At 41.9% G+C, this 17157-nt stretch overlaps 6 protein-coding genes across 8 annotated transcripts; 3 read left to right on the forward strand and 3 right to left on the reverse strand.

Annotated features, from left to right (window-relative positions):
- Positions 1-310: 310 nt before the first annotated feature.
- On the forward strand, positions 311-5929 carry LOC6622852 (alanine--glyoxylate aminotransferase 2, mitochondrial). 3 transcript variants are annotated; one of them, XM_015175870.3, is made up of 4 exons: positions 311-559; positions 2857-3166; positions 3225-4302; positions 5096-5929. In XM_015175870.3, exons 1-4 carry the CDS (start codon positions 538-540, stop codon positions 5240-5242), a joined length of 1557 nt encoding a protein of 518 aa, XP_015031356.1. In that variant the 5' UTR covers positions 311-537; the 3' UTR covers positions 5243-5929. The 3 variants fall into 3 exon arrangements, with proteins under 3 accessions (XP_015031356.1, XP_032290845.1, XP_002047683.2); XM_032434954.2 differs by having other exon boundaries at positions 312-559; positions 2860-3166; XM_002047647.4 differs by lacking the exon at positions 5096-5929 and adding an exon at positions 4589-4827 and having other exon boundaries at positions 312-559.
- LOC6622866 (transmembrane protein 64) lies at positions 5260-14504 on the reverse strand. The gene is made up of 4 exons (XM_002047648.4): positions 13186-14504; positions 7648-7771; positions 6386-6547; positions 5260-5868 (listed from the first exon to the last, which is right to left on the reverse strand). Exons 1-4 carry the CDS (start codon positions 14010-14012, stop codon positions 5749-5751), a joined length of 1233 nt encoding a protein of 410 aa, XP_002047684.2. The 5' UTR covers positions 14013-14504; the 3' UTR covers positions 5260-5748.
- Positions 9526-11317, reverse strand: LOC26531587 (xaa-Pro aminopeptidase 3). The gene has a single exon (XM_032434955.2). The coding sequence runs from the start codon at positions 11263-11265 to the stop codon at positions 9736-9738; it is 1530 nt and encodes a 509-aa protein (XP_032290846.1). The 5' UTR covers positions 11266-11317; the 3' UTR covers positions 9526-9735.
- Positions 11859-12918, forward strand: LOC116650658 (brachyurin-like). Its single transcript, XM_032434958.2, has 3 exons — positions 11859-12119; positions 12183-12445; positions 12516-12918. Exons 1-3 carry the CDS (start codon positions 11884-11886, stop codon positions 12839-12841), a joined length of 825 nt encoding a protein of 274 aa, XP_032290849.1. The 5' UTR covers positions 11859-11883; the 3' UTR covers positions 12842-12918.
- A 102-nt stretch (positions 14505-14606) lies between the features above and the next one.
- Positions 14607-15940, reverse strand: LOC6622096 (uncharacterized). Its single transcript, XM_002047650.4, has 2 exons — positions 15744-15940; positions 14607-15689 (listed from the first exon to the last, which is right to left on the reverse strand). Exons 1-2 carry the CDS (start codon positions 15938-15940, stop codon positions 14762-14764), a joined length of 1125 nt encoding a protein of 374 aa, XP_002047686.1. The 3' UTR covers positions 14607-14761.
- A 269-nt stretch (positions 15941-16209) lies between these two features.
- GXIVsPLA2 (phospholipase A2 group XII) lies at positions 16210-17025 on the forward strand. The gene is made up of 2 exons (XM_002047651.4): positions 16210-16459; positions 16543-17025. Exons 1-2 carry the CDS (start codon positions 16210-16212, stop codon positions 16977-16979), a joined length of 687 nt encoding a protein of 228 aa, XP_002047687.1. The 3' UTR covers positions 16980-17025.
- Positions 17026-17157: the final 132 nt, after the last annotated feature.

A 17157-nucleotide genomic window follows, 5' to 3' on the forward strand; every position in this document is an offset into this window, starting at 1 on the left:
CTGTTAAATCGAAACAGATCATTATGTTTTGTAAAACTTTATGTGTGAGAAGAAGTAATTGCTACGAATCAAAAGTGAGAGTAGATCATATTTTGCTCACTTACCTGTAAAAGACATTGATTGATAACCCGCCGAGAGCCCAGCCTTGACATTGTAGCGCGTCCAATAGATAAGACATCTCTGTATAACACACACACACAGACGTACTCGCATACTCTCTCACAGTCTCTCTCGCGCTCTTCCATTTTCCAGCCGATTGGGCATTGTTTACTATTCCAGCGACAGCCGTGCACTGGATTTGCATTACATTTTGTTCAGTTGGGGTTTTGACGTCGTTACGCGCGGACCGATTCCATTTGATTCGTGCGAGATCGGCGGCCAATAACAGTTTTATGTTTTACAGTTTCCAGTGCAAAAACAAATTTGTAAAAGTCTAAACAAGTCGACACAATAATCAGGAAGTGGAGCGCATTAACTTGCAGCATTTGCATTAACATCAGGAAATTAACAGCTGTAAATTATTACAGAACAGACAACATGATGTCAAAGAGATTATTGGGTGAGTGCAAATGTTGCCTTATAATATATATAAATAATAACATTGTGTAGATACAAGCATGATTGTGTTTATCACAGTTTACGTTTAAAGAATTTGTAATTAAAAAAAGAAAAACGCAAAGTGTGGACTCTTAATTGCTTTACCACCCGCAAGAGGAAAACAACAATGTTTGCGACGAATAAATTTTGATTATCTTAAATTTGAATTTGTATTTTTAGCACATGTTTATGTGGGGCAAATTATTATTCGTATAATCATTTAATTGGACTACTCTGTGACCTCCACTGCATGCTCATAAATTTAAAGCAAGCTTATCAATAAATATATTTTTGGTTATGAACAAATTTCATCCCATTTTCAATATTCTGTTGATATTGTTAAATAAACATTTTACAAACAGTTTTAGCTGCACTTGAAATTTGTGCAAAAATTGTGCAAAATTTCTAGCAGATTTTTCTTCTTTTCTTCCCAATGTCTAACTAATGCCTAATGCCTAGTTTGTAGGGTATAAGTTTAATCAACTCAACGAAACACCTGCGCAGGTATTCCTGCTATCACTTTGTCAGCTTTTCATTCTAATATTCATTCAAATTCAACATTAATAGAAATGTTTGTTGACCTTTTCGACCGATTGCAAACTGCGCACATAAACGTAACGAAACGTGATATGAGACTAAACAAATACCCTGCAATCTCTCGCAGCACCAACAACTAATCACGCCGGCTTGCGTGGACAGCGTGTGATAAGCCGCCGCGGCTGATAATTGGGCAGGTGCTCTTGTTGTTGTTGTTTTCCATTGATAAGCGAGCGAGAGATAAGCTTGCACTTGTCCGGGGGGGGCCATTGCGTCTAATTACTTTAATAAATTGTTACCTTAGGACAGGTTGCCGAGCATCGAATGTTCTTTTATTATACCCTTGTCGAGGCTATTATCAGCTACTCACTTAATTTGAGCAAAATATTATTAAATGTATTAAAAATTCGAATAGCCTGACCAACTAAGGGTTTAGTTATCTATATGAACTGTTTAAGTTTGAAAGTTGTATTCATGAAATTTGATATATATAACATATCCAGGAACTGAATTTAATGGAATTCTATCCAACGTTCTTTAATGTAAAACTCACATTGAGAAACTTGCAAATTTATGTTATTTTATAAACATTTTATCAAAGGGTATTCGATAGTTGGCCAATTCGTATTTTCATTACATTAAACTCTATCGAAGTGTTTAAATGAATTTAAGGTTAAAGATTTAATTAAATGCAATTGTTTAAGGAACCCAAGACCCTAGAAATATGTGCGCATTAATCGACAATTCACTCAAATTACGCAACAATAACAATGGAAAATGCAATTTCCCAGTTTTGTTGTGCACAACTCATTGAGTATGCACATTGGCGATCCCATTACCAAGATATCGGCACAGACCTTATATGGTATAGCCGGATCGGAAACTGCGTCTCAAGCGGGTTCAAACCAGACAAATGGGTTTGGTTGCACTGTCTCGATTTCAATTTATTTAGCGCCTCTCTCGGTTTGCCCCTCGTCCACAATTCGCCTGGCGCTTGAACATTGTCAATTTGCATTCTCAAACGTTCCATTTATTTATTTATTTACTTATGAACCATTCAGACACCGAGCTGTACTCTTTGCTTGAGTTCATTTAAATATATTAACTGAATGTCACGTGTTCTGAGTTTCTTTGTCGTTATTTCTAACGGCTCTCACGCTTGACCTACCTGAAATAATTACATTTTTCTAATGGAGATTTCTTGAAAGATGTTTGTTTTTTTAATAGCTGACAAAGTTTTGAGGGCAAGTTTTTGCTGAAATAGTTCATTAACTTAATAATCTTTTACATAATAAAAAAAGAAAACAAGGATATCTTCGGAACGCCCTTATAAAAATGTTCCTAACCATTTTGTAGATTTATGAGGAATATCTTTAAAAACATATTTGGATAGTTAATGTCTTCTCTTAATAAATGAGAAGTTTTTCCATATCAGAACTAAATTATAGATCATTGATAGTTCCTTTGACAGCTTTAGGATATAATGTTCCGATGTAGATAAGATATTGCCTATTTATAATTGGATCATATCTATTAATCAAAAATGTATTATTAATGCCCTGAAATTATATAAATATTAATGAAAAAGTCCCCAAGTTCTCATAAAATAAAACAATATTCAAATCAACATTGCTTAAGAGATTGAAATAGCTAATGATTTCCTGCTAATTGAGATTTCATCTTCTGCACTTGAAACTTATCTTGCTGCTTCTCTCTGCCCAGCAGCTCAGACAACACGCAAGCTGATCCGCACCAGCTCCACATTGCACTCGAAGGCGGCGCCGGCGGTCATGTCGCAGCCACAGATCGAGATGCCCGAATGTGAGCATCGTCCGGCGGCGTACAATGGGCCCAGCTACGAGCAAATTCTGGAAACGCGCAAGAACCATCTGACGCCCAATTTGGTGGCACACTTCAAGAAGCCGCTGGTCATTCACGCGGGCCACATGCAGTGGCTGTACGATCACGAGGGTCGTCGCTATCTGGACATGTTCGGCGGCATTGTTACCGTCTCCGTGGGCCACTGTCATCCGTAAGTGTGCGCTGCACGCGTCATTTGATCCATTATAAGAGCTCTATATATCCGCCAGCAAAGTAAACCAGGCGCTGAGTGAGCAAATCTCCAAGCTGTGGCACACGACCAACATTTATATGCATCCCAAGATTCACGAGTATGCCGAGCGTTTGGCAGCCAAGTTTCCGGGCAATCTGAAGGCCGTGTGCTTTGTCAATTCCGGCTCGGAGGCCAATGATCTGGCCATGCTAATGGCACGTCTTCATACCGGCAACCAGGATATATTAACCTTCCGCAATGCCTACCATGGCATGTCGCCCTACACAATGGGTCTGACGGCACACTCCACGTGGCGATATCCGCTGCCGGGTGTGAACAATGGCATCCTGCATGTCATGAATCCGGATCCGTATCAGGGCATCTGGGGCGGCTCGGCTTGTCGGGATTCGCCCGTGCAGACAACGCGCAGCTGCAGTTGCGCGCCAGACAATTGCCAGGCGGGCACGAATTACTACAATGAGCTGGAGCAGACGTTCAAGTACTCGCTGCCCCGCGGCAAGGTGGCCGCCATGTTCGCCGAGTCCATTCAGGGCGTCGGCGGCACAGTGCAGTTCCCCAAGGGTTACCTGAAGCGAGCGGCAGCGCTGGTTCGTGCCAATGGCGGACTCTTTGTGGCGGACGAGGTGCAAACAGGCTTTGGCCGCACGGGTGACCATTTCTGGGGCTTCGAGGCGCACGACTACACACCGGACATTGTTACCATGGCCAAGGGCATTGGCAACGGCTTCCCGCTGGCTGCAGTCGTCACCACGCCCGAGATCGCCGCCTCGCTGGGCATGGCATTGCACTTCAATACCTATGGCGGTAATCCCATGGCCAGCGCCGTGGGCATGGCCGTGTTGGACGTCATCGAGGAGGAGCAGCTGCAGCTCAACTCCCTGGAGGTGGGCAACTATTTCCTCAAGTGCTTGGAGGAACTCCAACAGCGCTTCGAGCTGATCGGCGATGTGCGCGGCAAGGGACTGATGATTGGCGTCGAGCTGGTCAACGATCGGGAGACACGTGCGCCTCTGGCTGCGCCTCATGTGCTGGACATCTGGGAGACGTGCAAGGATATGGGTGTGCTTTTTGGTCGCGGTGGTCTCAATGGCAATGTAAGTTGTGGCTGTCTGGCAACGCCAAAATATTTGTGTGTCCATATTAAGTTGGCTGCGCCTGAATATTGTGTGTCCATATTAAGTTGGTTGCGCCTGAACATTTAACGAAATGTTTCGACTGTATATAAAATCATCTTTCGGGCTGCCCATTGTTTTGTCTGTTGTAACTCTTTCATAAGAACCTACACAAACTAATCAGTATTATGTTTATGTTCCCTTCTCTGTTCCTATCCCTATCTCCATGCATCTCTGTATCGAATGTTGTACCCACAATTCTTTGCAGGTGCTGCGCATAAAGCCGCCCATGTGCATTAACCGCACCGATGTCAGGTTCGCCGTGGATGTTCTCGGCCGAGCCATAGCGGACACATTGGCCAAGCAGAAATAGATATCGAAATTCAGATTGAAATCGGCAATTAACTAGAGGAAGAGACGTTGCCATTTGAGAATGCATTTATAGAATAGCTTAACGTTCAAATACATATACGTAATAAAGAACAAATTGAAGACTTGTACCGTAAATATCTTAAAACTGGTTCGATTTTCCAATATATATACCTCGACTTCGTCTATTTAGAATGCGTGTTAGAATATCGTTAACATATCATATAAGTAAAATATGCACAGCATTTTCAAACACCATGATCTAATTCGTAAGCACTTTGGGTATATTTTCCTAACTCATGCTCATACGCAAGTTTCCTAACTTCAAGTATGTATAATCCTATAATTATATTCCAAACGTTGTTTAATTAATTCTCTAACAATTGACTTTACTTTATTTATATAGGTGCTCAGCTTTAGGCCGCCCCTGTGCCTCAGTTACGAGGATGTGGAATTCGCTTTGCATATTTTAGAAACAGTTTTCGTGGAGCACATGAACAAAAGGCCACGCAGCTGGAGAACAATAACAACCAGAAATCGTGGCACTCACTGACATTCCAAAACGTGAAAATTTACAATATTTTATATATTATTTATTACCTAACATAAGATCAATATAATTGAGCAGAATTTGAGAGCTTAGAGAGCGCACATCGAATTGAAAAGCAGACTGTGAGCATTTTACATTCCAATGACACTGAGCGAGGCTTCGACTTAAATATAATCAATTTTAAAATTGTATATATATATATATATATATGTTGTATATAGATATTTTAGGCACAGCATTTTCATTTAAGAGAGTTCGATTCTGTTTTGGCAAAGACTGTACACTAGTTAAACTCTCGCAAGTATTTGCGACAATGCATTTAGAATTTGGTATGTTTCTTTTGTTTGATTCTAAATTTCTAATTTAATTAGTTAACAATAATTTAATTCACTTTGCATATGCAAACTATATCTTAGCACTATTTAACACAATTCCTATTCGAATCAGAAGACGCCATCGTCAGCGGGCGTTGTCACTTCCGGCTGAGGCAGGAGCCCGATCTCCGTTGGCTAGACCTGTATATCAATGGGTTTGCCATCATTGATGTAGTCCGACGAGAGCAACGTTTCGGACAGCTCCTTGCGCGCCTTGTGCACCACCCAAAACATCAGCGCGAGACCACAAATTACCTTAGGTTTATAAAAAGAAAATTAAATTAACTAGAACTTATGTTTATAATACAAACTAAAACTATAAGCTTGTTTTCTTCACATTACATAATTTGCTTATAAATTAAAGTATTTAGTAAGAGTAGATTAAGGTAAAATAGGAAAGCATTGCATACTTTTAGGCGCTGTGCGAATATTAGAAAATTCTTATCGAATTCTTATGGAAAATGTCTGAAAATGTCAATCCCATTGTGAAACAGAGAAATAGTAAACAAAGCAAAAAGCATTTCCTCATCCTTAAGACTGAAATTAAAGCACAATAAAAGGGCAAGAGGCGAACTAATGCACTTTGCGCAATCAACCATCAAAACAAGCCCTGGCAAATTGTAAACTTAATTTGGCTTGTTAGCGGCAGGTGCAAGGCAAACAAAAATCAATAAGTCTTAGCAAGCCAAACAAAATGGTTGCAAAGCGTGTTACACAAGTTTAACCAATATATATATATATATATATACATATGTACTAGAGAGCAGCTCACCTCGATCACGAAGCTAATGTAGCCCGTCAATTTGGTATTGTGATCATTGAGCACCTCGTGCATGGAGCGCAGCGTGGAGCCGAGGTAAACATTTATGGTTTGGGCAGGCAACAGGCCCAGAAATGTGGCCAGATGATAGTCCCGCGCCTTAATCGAACTGATCTGTAAAGAAAAAAGCATTCAGAGTGTGTTAATAGGCTAGGAACAAATCGAATCGCGCCCGGGTTTCCAATCTGACCGAACCCTAATCTAATCAGATATTGGCCCTCAGCCTGAAGGCTTACATATCTAGTTTCTAGCCATTGAATCTCTTCAACATTTTTGCTGAAGTCCAAAGGTATTCTAAGTCGACTCCAAACTAACTTTGAAAGCTTTAAATTAAAGTGATTTCAGCAATTTTTGAGATTCCACTCGCAGCTGTGGATAATTGGCGGTTTTGTGCAATTTACTTTGCGAGAAAACAACAATGCTTTAACCAAATTGAAATTTATGAAGAAATTATTGTCGCATTTCACTCAAAAAAATATTATTCAATTTAAAGCGAGTTAACGCTTTACAGTTATTGAGTTTGTTTTGTTTTTATTTACTTTAGAAATTGTGCTGCATTTGAAGATTTAGCAAAACCAGTTTTGTACAATTTCAGGTTCAATGTTTTCAGCTACCTTTCAGCTGGACTTTAATTATTATTATTTATTATGCTTGGCAACAGCAGTTGTTGTTCTTGTGAGAAATCAGCGTGAATGTGACTAATGCCTCATTATAAAGTGTGACTATTTCACTTTGTGACGAGCGAAGCACTTTGAAACTTAAATAAACTTGGAGCTTTACGTAATTCGAACGCCCTACTCTCTATATGTGAGACATGTGAGAAACTTCTCTGTTGGACGCATTCCCAATACGTAAACATCAGAATAACTGAATAAATACTTATATACACACGAAAATAAGCGCCACACAGATGCAAACAGACGCTTGACTGTGCCGATTGTGCCTATATATACTTGGTATATATGCGAGTACATAAAGTATACGCATTAAGTATAGACATATGTGCGGCCCTGACTGATAGTCGCCAGTAAAAATTAAACTGAAAGTTGTAAAGATAATCGCGAGCTGGAAGGCGGCCCAGGTCAAAGGCGAAACAATGCGCAAGTTCAAGCATTCGATACTCGCCAGAGTTTTAGCAGTTAAATATATCTGTGCACTTAGGGATTGTATCCGATTAGATATATATTTAGTTAAAAAGCAGATTGTGGACTTACACCAAAGATGACATTCTGCAATCCGAATGGTATGGGCGTTAGACGCGTGAAGAGCACCACCCGAAACGCCTTGGGTCCAGATATAACGCGCAGTATAGCTCGTCCAGTCTCGTTTTTGATCAGTCTGAAAATAGCAACAAGCAGAAATGAAGCAATTAAAGAAATAAGAAAACAGCTATAATCGGCAGGCCGAAACGAATATACCCTAACATTCCAAGAAGCTGCCCGAACAAGGCAATTATCTGCTAGTCACAAAGAATACTAGAAACAAGAGAAGCACAGTCCTCTATCAACTATAATCATATTTGTATTATGGGAATTCATCTAACCAAGTATCATTTTTTAATACAACCCTAACAACTCTTGGGCTGGTTATGCTATAAATCAAAACTTAACTCAACTGAAACCAGTTTCAATTGCATTTCACGTTAACTGTCTACAAACTAGATTAGCCTAGCAAGCCACTTTCGGGCCTCTGGTACAGTAAATACGCCCATCTAAACGACACTTAACTAATTAGTATTCACCTTTATGATGTGCGTTACCCAACTTTGCTTGACCACCTGTCAATTATCGAGTTGTGTGTGTTTATGCAGATAATCAGAGTTCAATTCGAGTCAATAAACCAGTTTAGCACCAAATACCCAAATTAATGGGCAACATTTTCGTCATTTAGTGGCAAGGCCTTAATTTATGGTTAACTCATTTGTTAACCATTTGTCCGATTCGATGTGCAGATACTTTCTGCTCATAATTATCATAATTAGTTATAATTGCAATGTAGAAACTGTGTAGAACTATGAACAAAATAATATGCGACTCTTGTGTACGCCCATATCTCATTTCCTCTCTATTTGGTGTATTCCGTGGCAGTTAACAACATGGGCAAATGTTGCGAGTGCTGTAGTCGAAAATACCCTGTATTTGAGATTTCGCATGTCTATGACAAACTAGCGGATATTACCCGACCTTGCCCGTGAAACATTTAGGTGCTAAACATTTCAGATATTAGCTTTTAAGGACGATCGTTAAAAAGTAAGTAAAAAAGTTTCATACAAAAGTTTTTCGCCATTTTTCCACAAATGCGGGTGGAATTGGCAGAAACCAATAAATAAGTCAGTCATTCAGGACAAACAGTTTTATATACATATCCAGAAGTCCTTTAGATTCTGATTTCGGATCGCAGTGAATATATTCAAATAGGTATTTCTTTTAATAAAGTGCGCAGGTATAAATCTCTTAAGCTTGCTCAACTTCGCATATACCCATTGCTAACAACGTTAGGGTATACAAATTTGACATAACCAATTTTTGTATACAACATTTACCTTAACAGGGTATTCTAATGTAGCTAAATAGTTATTTGATTGACATATTGCAATTATTTCAACAAACTTTGCAATGCAGCCAAAGAAATCGACGTAATTTCTACTCAAATGGCTTTTTATAACAGTCCATAAAGTGTTTTTTTATTGACTGATAAAGCAATTGAACCATAGAGCAATTGAGTTGGGTGCGGGAGCCAATTTGATAAGGCACATTTTTATATATATATATATCTATATAAATATATATAGGAAAGCGCCAAGCAATGAATTATTTGGGTTTGCTTGTAGCTACACGAAAACTGAACTTAAATATTTATTAAATTATTTAACGTATTTTTCTGGACTAGCAGGTCAAGTTAGTTAGTTATGCAATATACTCTGCACGCGAAGGCAAAGAGAGTATATTGATTTATATTCACATTTTCAATTTCTTACACTTTTAAGCCAGAGATCCCAACTGCAATGATTCATATATGCTATCGCATTCTCTTAACTTTTTTATTAATATATCCCTTCGCTTATAAAAAAATATAAACACACACACACACACTTATAATACATCGATTTTTAATACCAACTAACATCAGGCAAACAAAAAATTTGGTAGCATTTACTGTCTTTGTTCTATTGTTCTCTTATCACAAATCCTCTTATCACATGCAACACGAGCTCACTCTCTAGAGCCGCTGGACACCTTGATATCTAAATGACTTTCTCTTCTATTTTGATTGATACTGGTAACTGGGCTGGGTTGACACATTTAGTTGACCATACTTTTTGGGAATGGGCGTTTTCTGGAGCAGCGCAATTCCTCAACATCGCGACTCTTGGACACGCAATCGCCCGTGAGTAGCTCCAGTTCGCGACTGTCGGTGATATGAATGCAATCGTTCAGAATGGAGAGGACGCCACGGAATTCCGGATAGGCCTGGAGGCAATCGTTTGGTATATATATGGATAGCTGCATGGAGATCACGTTGCCGGGCATCAGATGATAGTTGAGCAGCTGATCGCTGCTTTCCCCATAGTCCAGGCCCACGTGCCGGACCAGAGTTGAAAAACAGTTGAATCTAGCAACTGCCTTCAACATGTCCGATTGTCGTATCAAATTGGTGGGCAGAACACGCAACTCCTGCAGCTGCTCCGCCAACAGTATAAGATAGGCTGCGTGCAGTTCGCGGGGCGTGCGCACAACCGAGTTGGAGGTGCGAATGAGAAAGCACAGCTTGGAGCGCATCTCGACCAGCATGTTATAGAGCATCTTCTGGGGCGGCTTAAAGCGTCCACAAACGGACCAATATCTGGCCAGCCCGCCATAGTAGCCGGCGTACTGGCAGGACGCATCCATTAGCCAAACATTGCCGATGCCCGGCGCCAGCCTGGGCTCATATGGCAGCGGCAGATGGGCGTGTCGCTCGCGGCACTTGTGGGCGAACATCAGACCCAGCTGGCGGTCATCATGCTGAGCGTCGTGCTCGGCCATCAGCTCCTGCAGCGACTGAGCGGCTATTGAGTTGGCGCGCCTTATGGCGACCAGTTCCCGCTTGGTCTTGAAGCTGCGCACATGCTGCATCAAATGACGCGGACAATCGATGGGCAGCTTGAGCTCATCGGCCACGTCCTTTATGGCCTGACTCACGGGACTGTTGTCAGGGGTGTACCATAGTTTGGCGGTGACATGCTGCAGCCTCTGGTAAAGCGTCTTTCGTAGGGATAGCATTGACAAAACCTCGTCCACATTGAAGCGCTGGCAGGCCAGCTTGGCCAGGGCGGGATCCATCTCCTCCTTCTCCAGCGGCTGAAAGAGTATGGTGCGCAGTTCCAATTGCCGATTGCGCATCAACAGCAGCACCACGCCCGGCAACAGGCAATCGCATACGTATAGGAACTCGGCGCTCTGGCGAAAGGGATAGCCCGGAATGGCCTGGGCACCGGCCACGATCACAGCATGCGTATTGCCACGCCTTCGGTCCTTGTTATGATCCAGTCGATCCATGACTCGCCAACGATGCAAATTGATCTCCTTCGGCACCATCACCTCAACGCGCTGCGGATCACCCATGAGATAGTCACCGGTTGTCCACTTTGTTGCCACCTGTTGTTGCCGCAGCACGGGCAACGGCAACGCCTGCATTTCCCTAACAAAATCTGATGCATCGATGGTGGGCGGCGCTGGCTGCAGTATTCCAGAGACATTGTCGTTGCAGATTTGACTTTGAGGCAACAGCATGCTGGCCCATGCTCGAAAACCTTTGAATTTTGGTATTACACGCAACATAACTGACAACATTAAAATAATACAGGTGCGGAATCAAAAACTAAATGTCAACTGCTTAAAATCAAACGTAAATATAAAAATATATATGTTTGTGAGAGTTAAGCATAAGCATGTACAAGTGTGCTCGACTTGCAGATACCCCGTTGAGTTGACTTGCAAAGGCAATTTGAGAACCACACATATAATTCCCTACCTCTGGCTCTGCCAATCCCCGGTTTATGCTCACAAAACCAGATCTGTTGATCGATATTTATCGATTTCCGGATCATTTACGTCAAATTGAGTGCAGCCATGACTAACAGCGTGACGGACACGACCAGGCTTAGATTCAGTTCGAAAGTTAATTGAGCCATAATATGACTAATTATTCTCAACTCAACTCATTGAGAACGCAATTAAAGTTATTGTCAACAAACAGCTACTTTGACAGGCACATGCGAAAGTGGCAAGCGAGTCAACTATAATCTTAATAGATCTGTCACATACGCTATTATTTTTGAGCTCTAAACGTACTGTAGACGATAATTAGTTGACAGGCTCCTAAAGTCCACTATTTTAGTTAACCTGCAAATAACTGCAGTCGGTTATAAAAACCCATCGAGTTTGGCCTGAGAAAAGACACTTTCCGCAATGCATTTAAAGGTTCTGCAATTGACAATTGTCGCAGTAGCATTTATTGCCAGCTCTACGGGTTCTGCGAGCCTGCAACGAATTATCAATGGGTCTGCGGCAAGGCCAAAGGAGCTGCCGTATCAAGTGTATTTCTATGCCTTCATTGTGCCTGTAGGCTGGGCAAGAACCTGTGGTGGTAGCATAATTTCTCCGCGCCTTATTCTCACAGCTGCCCATTGCCTAAAAGGCGATATGTAAGTAGCTAATAGACTCTTATATCAAATGGTTAAATCAGTTTACGTAATCGCCTCTAAAAGCACTCACATTGATATTTATCTGGGCGCGAATAATGTTACAAATATTGAGGAAAAAGGTCAACAACGTTTGCTGCTAGACATCTCCCATGTGGTGCTCCACGAGGCGTACAATCCCAACACGTTTATAAACGATATTGCGCTAATCAAACTGCCAGCCGATCTACAATTCGATGACTATATACAAGCAGTTGCTCTGCCCGAAGATGATCTAACTAGCTACTCACATCGAGCGGCAATTGCCAGCGGCTGGGGCTTGGTCGATTGTGAGTTAATCATTTAAAATTGCCACATTTTAGACGGATTAAGAAACAAGCTTCTTTTTTTTTTTGCTAGTTGTTCATCGACGACGTACGGACATACTGCAAAAACTCGATGTCATAGTTATGTCGAACATTGAGTGCAGCGCTGAAATACTTAAGCGAGCTCCGGGCAAATTCTTTACAAGCTCATTCATATGCTTAATGCCGCCGAAGGGCACAAGTCCATGCAATGGAGATTCTGGTGGGCCGCTTGTAGTGAAGGACTCCTTTAACAAGCCTCTGCTGATTGGCATCACCTCGCATAGCATCTATGCGTGTGAAAAAGGCGAACCAGCAGTATATACACGAGTTGCATCCTTCTTGGACTGGATTGAGCAAGAGGGTAGAATTCAGTCATAGTATGAAAAAAAAAACACTTTGTTTCAAATTGTCGAATAAACAAATATGAATTTTCAATAAAAGTGTTCCAGCGGAAATTTGTTAACATTTATGACAGTGTCGCGAGAACTTGGAAGAAAGTTGGCAAATTTGCAAAGCGAGTAGATATAGTTTGTTTGTCAAATTGGGAATACGTAATCTTGTTGATTTAGTAATTTATTAATTAATCTGATAGCATATTCAACCGAAGGACATAACTCTAAGAGATCAAGTTTCCTTTCAACATAGATTAATATCGTTAACTCGAAATTAAAAGAAATAGCTGGCTTGCCCGTTTTCGGATCTGGCCATTTTTTGTTACTTACTTGTGCACGGCTATGCGATGCCGGCAGCTGCGTATGGTCGCATGGGCGATGGCTATGCCCACGTTGGCGCCGAGCAATACCGTTAGCCAGCCTCTCCAGCAGCCGAACAGGTAACCAGCAGTTATTAGCAGCACAAGGTAGCCGACGACAATGGGAAAGCTGACGAGTGTAAAGAGCGCCATAAAGATGACGAAGATTAGCCAGCGATTCTGTGTCTCGATCCAGAAGAGCAGCTCCTTGGCATAGTTGCGCGTTAGATAGCCGGCAATGACAATAATGCCCAGCAGCCCAATGGGCACCAAATAGCTGAGATACCAGTTGCGCATGATAAAGGCGTGCGCGCGCAGCCAGCAGGAGTTGCGACGCAAGCAGTTGGTGCAGGAGGAGCGATTCTGATAGCGTCGATTGCTAGCGCTGCTGGCGGGATTTATAAGAAACGCATCCAATTCGCCGCTCTCCTCATTCGCAATCTCTGCACAGCTGTTGCCGTCGGCAGCTGATGCTTGGTTGCACTCGCTGGCGTCCATGTCACAACAGCTACCGTTGGCATCGAGGGGGTAACGCGTGCTTGTGCCGCTATAGCTGTTGCTCTTGATCAGCTGTGGCGAGGCCAGGGATGAGCAGGAGCTAGAGGCTGAGCCGATGTGTACCATGGAATCATCCATAATGATTTTTTTGTATTTGTGCATGTGCATGTTAATGTTGTTTGCATATCTGAATGTGTTATTTTTTGTACAGTTAATGTTGTTGTTGTTGTTGTTGTTGTTGCTGCTGCTGCTGCTGCTGTAGTCGGTGCTCAGTGCCAGTGTTGTTGTGGGGGCGCTCATTTTGGGCTTGCAATGTGCCCAAATATTTGAACATTTACAGTTATTGCTTGTATATCCCTTTCCCCTTTTTTACGCTGCTTATTGGCATTTCATTTTCTCTTTCACTTTGCATTGTTTTGTTGCTGTCATTCGAAGAAATTTCACTTTTACTTGCTGAATTGCTTGAATTTGAAATATGTTATAAATAACTAGGTAATGCACGTGCAATTCGCAATTAGGCCGCCAACGAAGAGCTCTTTTTTTGTACACACACAAACAGCGGGCACTCAATTTACTTCAATAAACAAAAACCGTTTTTCGTTTTATTTTTGATTCAATTAACTAATAAAAACATATCTAACTGGACCGCTGCCTTAACTGAATTGTTTTGAAATTTATACGCACTAGCAGTAATATAAAAAAAATAACAGAGAATTTCAAATGCAATCACAATTTGGTTTTTATTTACGAACTTTTTGTCGCATCAAATAAATAACACGCCAATGCGCCGACACGTCCATCCACGAAGAAACAAAATATCATACTAAAAATCTTCAGTGTGACCACAAGCCGTAAATGCCAAAACATCAAAAAATTAAAAATCAACACTGAAAATTAAACCTGATTCGTCGAAACTTGAATACTCTATATTCACAAATGTCCTCTGGTGCAGAGACTTTTAAACGATTTTACATTTAAATACAAAATGTAAAACATTAATTTGAATTTAATTAATTTAAGTTTTTATATAACGAGAGTATGTGAGCTTTTCATTCCAACTCCTGATGGGAGGGTAGCTTCTTAGAGCTCCGTGACACGCACGCTATGCTCGCCGGATCCTGTAGGACAACCAGACGCAAAAAGGCCAAATTTAAAAGGAAAGCCTGACTAAGAAGCTCGCGTTGATACCGCTCGGCCTTGGAGTACATAGTGCGCAGATTTGAAGGAAATTGCACTTGATTGTGCAAATTAATCTGCTCCTCATGATCCAGTTGCTCCTCCATATTGTAATATGTGCGCAACATGCCCAGAATTGTGTCCTCAGAGGAAACCCGTTCTGTGCCCACCAGATGATTAAACAATCGCGCTGTGAGGAAACGACGCAGATAAAAGAGATTTGTCCTGCTTTCGCCGGGCGCAATGCGCGCCATCAGAGCGTAACTTAGCATCGACGTGACTTGTGCCTTCTGGATGTTCACATTCTGCTGGTCAATGCTGCCGGGATTACTACTGGGCTGCGCCATTTGCGGATTCTCCATTATATAGCAGTCTGCCTGGGGAATTTGATGCGCCACATAGAGGCAGCGACGCACGAGCTCGGCTAAATGCAGTTTCTTGTCGTTGATCTCGTGATGCTGCCAATGGCTCAGCACACATGGTGAATGCTTAGTGTCCGGTATTTCCAGTCGCGCCCAACTAACACTCGTCACACCAATGCGCACTCCCACACTGGACATAATACCCTGACGCTGCTGCTCATCCAAAGCGGGCGTTATAAATGGCGCCGTGCGTGGAGCTTTTTGAGTTTTGACGCTGCTCTGGGTACTCGGCGCTGGTTCCAGCAGACTCTTGTAAAACTTGGTTGCCACCTTTAATCCGAAACCCTCCACATATAGAATATCGCTAAGTTCACGCAATGGACCATTGCGTGCTTTCCAGTTGTGCAGTTTGTTTGCGCGTGCCTTTGTTATGTCATATCTACAAGTTAAACATAGTTAACAAGGTACTTTGAGGTATTCAGGTGACGAAAACCTTAGAAGTTGATCAATGCCGTTCCCATTGATAACATCCAGTATTAGCCTACGCTGCTCCTCCGTATAGGGTGGCAGCTCGATGGGTTGCTCTGTATCGTTGGAGATTATGGACGTTGTTGGTGGCTGATTAGCAAACTGACGCACATAATTAGTTGTTAAGGCACGCAGTGTGCGTTTTAGTTGAAAAGAAATCATTATTTTATTTAGGACAACGCACAAATTTTAGTTCTTCATAAATTACGCAAAGACAGCCGGTTTGTTGTTATTTGTGGTACAACAGTGTGACCAGCCAAGAAAATCGGTCAAATATTCTTACAAACAGCTGACTGCAGCTGTTGCAGCTGCTGCAGCTACAGCTGTTTGCAGCATCCAAATATTCGGAATAGTTCATTTACAACTAGTAAACACGTAGTCGTAATATATTCGTTGAAATTTGGCACGCACGCAGTAGGAGAGTCGAAAGCATGCAGTTTTCCTGGATGAAGGTGGCCATTTATGTGCTTACATTTCTGACATACGCATATTCTGGATACGGATCTAGCACAATTGTTCATCTACGGGATGCGATCATAGCGGCGGAGGCAATCTTTGGTGACGTTTTTAAGAATTTCATCACGATTGTTCGCAAGTTTCGCACCGTGCATGAGGTTTTTGATGCAGCCGTCGAGGAAAACTGCGTGTTTCAGTGCCCGGCGCCCGCTGACGGTGGCACGGGTAAGCATTTGACGCAAAAACACATACATACTTATTATGTAAATCGAATAGCCTTACACTGACGTGTGATTCTTGTCTTTTAGCGCCGCGGCCCGTGCAAAATAAATTCTATGTGCCCACCGCTGATGGTTGCGGTTCGTTAGGCTTGAGAATCAGTACTGAATACCTTCCCGCTGCCGAAATGGAGCCATGCTGCAATGCGCACGACATTTGCTACGACACCTGCAATAGCGATAAAGAGCTGTGCGACTTGGACTTTAAGCGTTGTTTGTATAAACACTGCGACAGCTTTGAGAAGTCTATTGCCAGCGACTTGATGACCAAGGGCTGCAAGGCGGCCGCCAAGATGCTCTTCACAGGCACACTAACACTAGGCTGTAAAGCGTATTTGGATTCGCAGCAGCGTTCATGTTATTGTGCTCCTAGCAAATCGACTAATTTTAATGGAAATAGGTACGCGAATAGCAAGGAAAAGCCACAGAAGCAGAAGTATGGCTGGAAGGATCGAAATGAAATCTAGCAAGGGCTATGTAGATATAAATACACGTTATTTGTTGTCATTTGTAGTTCGTTTCGTGTTAGTTTTTAATTTATGGTTGTACTTTTCTACCACCTGACGAATTTTTCTAGCTTAATGCCAAAGCTAGCATAGTCTCAGTATTTTTATACAAAGCACAGATCATTAAACAGATATAGTA

Source organism: Drosophila virilis, chromosome 3, assembly GCF_030788295.1.
Source record: "Drosophila virilis strain 15010-1051.87 chromosome 3, Dvir_AGI_RSII-ME, whole genome shotgun sequence".
Lineage (NCBI taxonomy): Eukaryota > Metazoa > Arthropoda > Insecta > Diptera > Drosophilidae > Drosophila > Drosophila virilis.

What these genes read in the sequence shown, in the direction of transcription:
- LOC26531587 (XM_032434955.2), bottom strand. Translation starts at nt 11,265, where the DNA reads ATGTTGTCAGTTATGTTGCGTGTAATACCAAAATTCAAAGGTTTTCGA.
- LOC6622096 (XM_002047650.4), bottom strand. Translation starts at nt 15,940, where the DNA reads ATGATTTCTTTTCAACTAAAACGCACACTGCGTGCCTTAACAACTAAT. An exon ending in GGCATTGATCAACTTCTAAG is followed by an intron (nt 15,690 to 15,743) that starts GTTTTCGTCACC and finishes TTTAACTTGTAG; the next exon opens with ATATGACATAACAAAGGCAC.
- LOC116650658 (XM_032434958.2), top strand. Translation starts at nt 11,884, where the DNA reads ATGCATTTAAAGGTTCTGCAATTGACAATTGTCGCAGTAGCATTTATT. An exon ending in CATTGCCTAAAAGGCGATAT is followed by an intron (nt 12,120 to 12,182) that starts GTAAGTAGCTAA and finishes CGCCTCTAAAAG; the next exon opens with CACTCACATTGATATTTATC. An exon ending in CGGCTGGGGCTTGGTCGATT is followed by an intron (nt 12,446 to 12,515) that starts GTGAGTTAATCA and finishes TTTTTTTGCTAG; the next exon opens with TTGTTCATCGACGACGTACG.
- GXIVsPLA2 (XM_002047651.4), top strand. Translation starts at nt 16,210, where the DNA reads ATGCAGTTTTCCTGGATGAAGGTGGCCATTTATGTGCTTACATTTCTG. An exon ending in GCCCGCTGACGGTGGCACGG is followed by an intron (nt 16,460 to 16,542) that starts GTAAGCATTTGA and finishes CTTGTCTTTTAG; the next exon opens with CGCCGCGGCCCGTGCAAAAT.
- LOC6622866 (XM_002047648.4), bottom strand. Translation starts at nt 14,012, where the DNA reads ATGAGCGCCCCCACAACAACACTGGCACTGAGCACCGACTACAGCAGC. An exon ending in TGCAGAATGTCATCTTTGGT is followed by an intron (nt 6,548 to 7,647) that starts GTAAGTCCACAA and finishes TTTTCTTTACAG; the next exon opens with ATCAGTTCGATTAAGGCGCG. An exon ending in ACATTAGCTTCGTGATCGAG is followed by an intron (nt 5,869 to 6,385) that starts GTGAGCTGCTCT and finishes TATAAACCTAAG; the next exon opens with GTAATTTGTGGTCTCGCGCT.
- LOC6622852 (XM_015175870.3), top strand. Translation starts at nt 538, where the DNA reads ATGATGTCAAAGAGATTATTGG. An exon ending in GATGTCAAAGAGATTATTGG is followed by an intron (nt 560 to 2,856) that starts GTGAGTGCAAAT and finishes CTCTCTGCCCAG; the next exon opens with CAGCTCAGACAACACGCAAG. An exon ending in GCGGTGGTCTCAATGGCAAT is followed by an intron (nt 4,303 to 5,095) that starts GTAAGTTGTGGC and finishes TTATTTATATAG; the next exon opens with GTGCTCAGCTTTAGGCCGCC.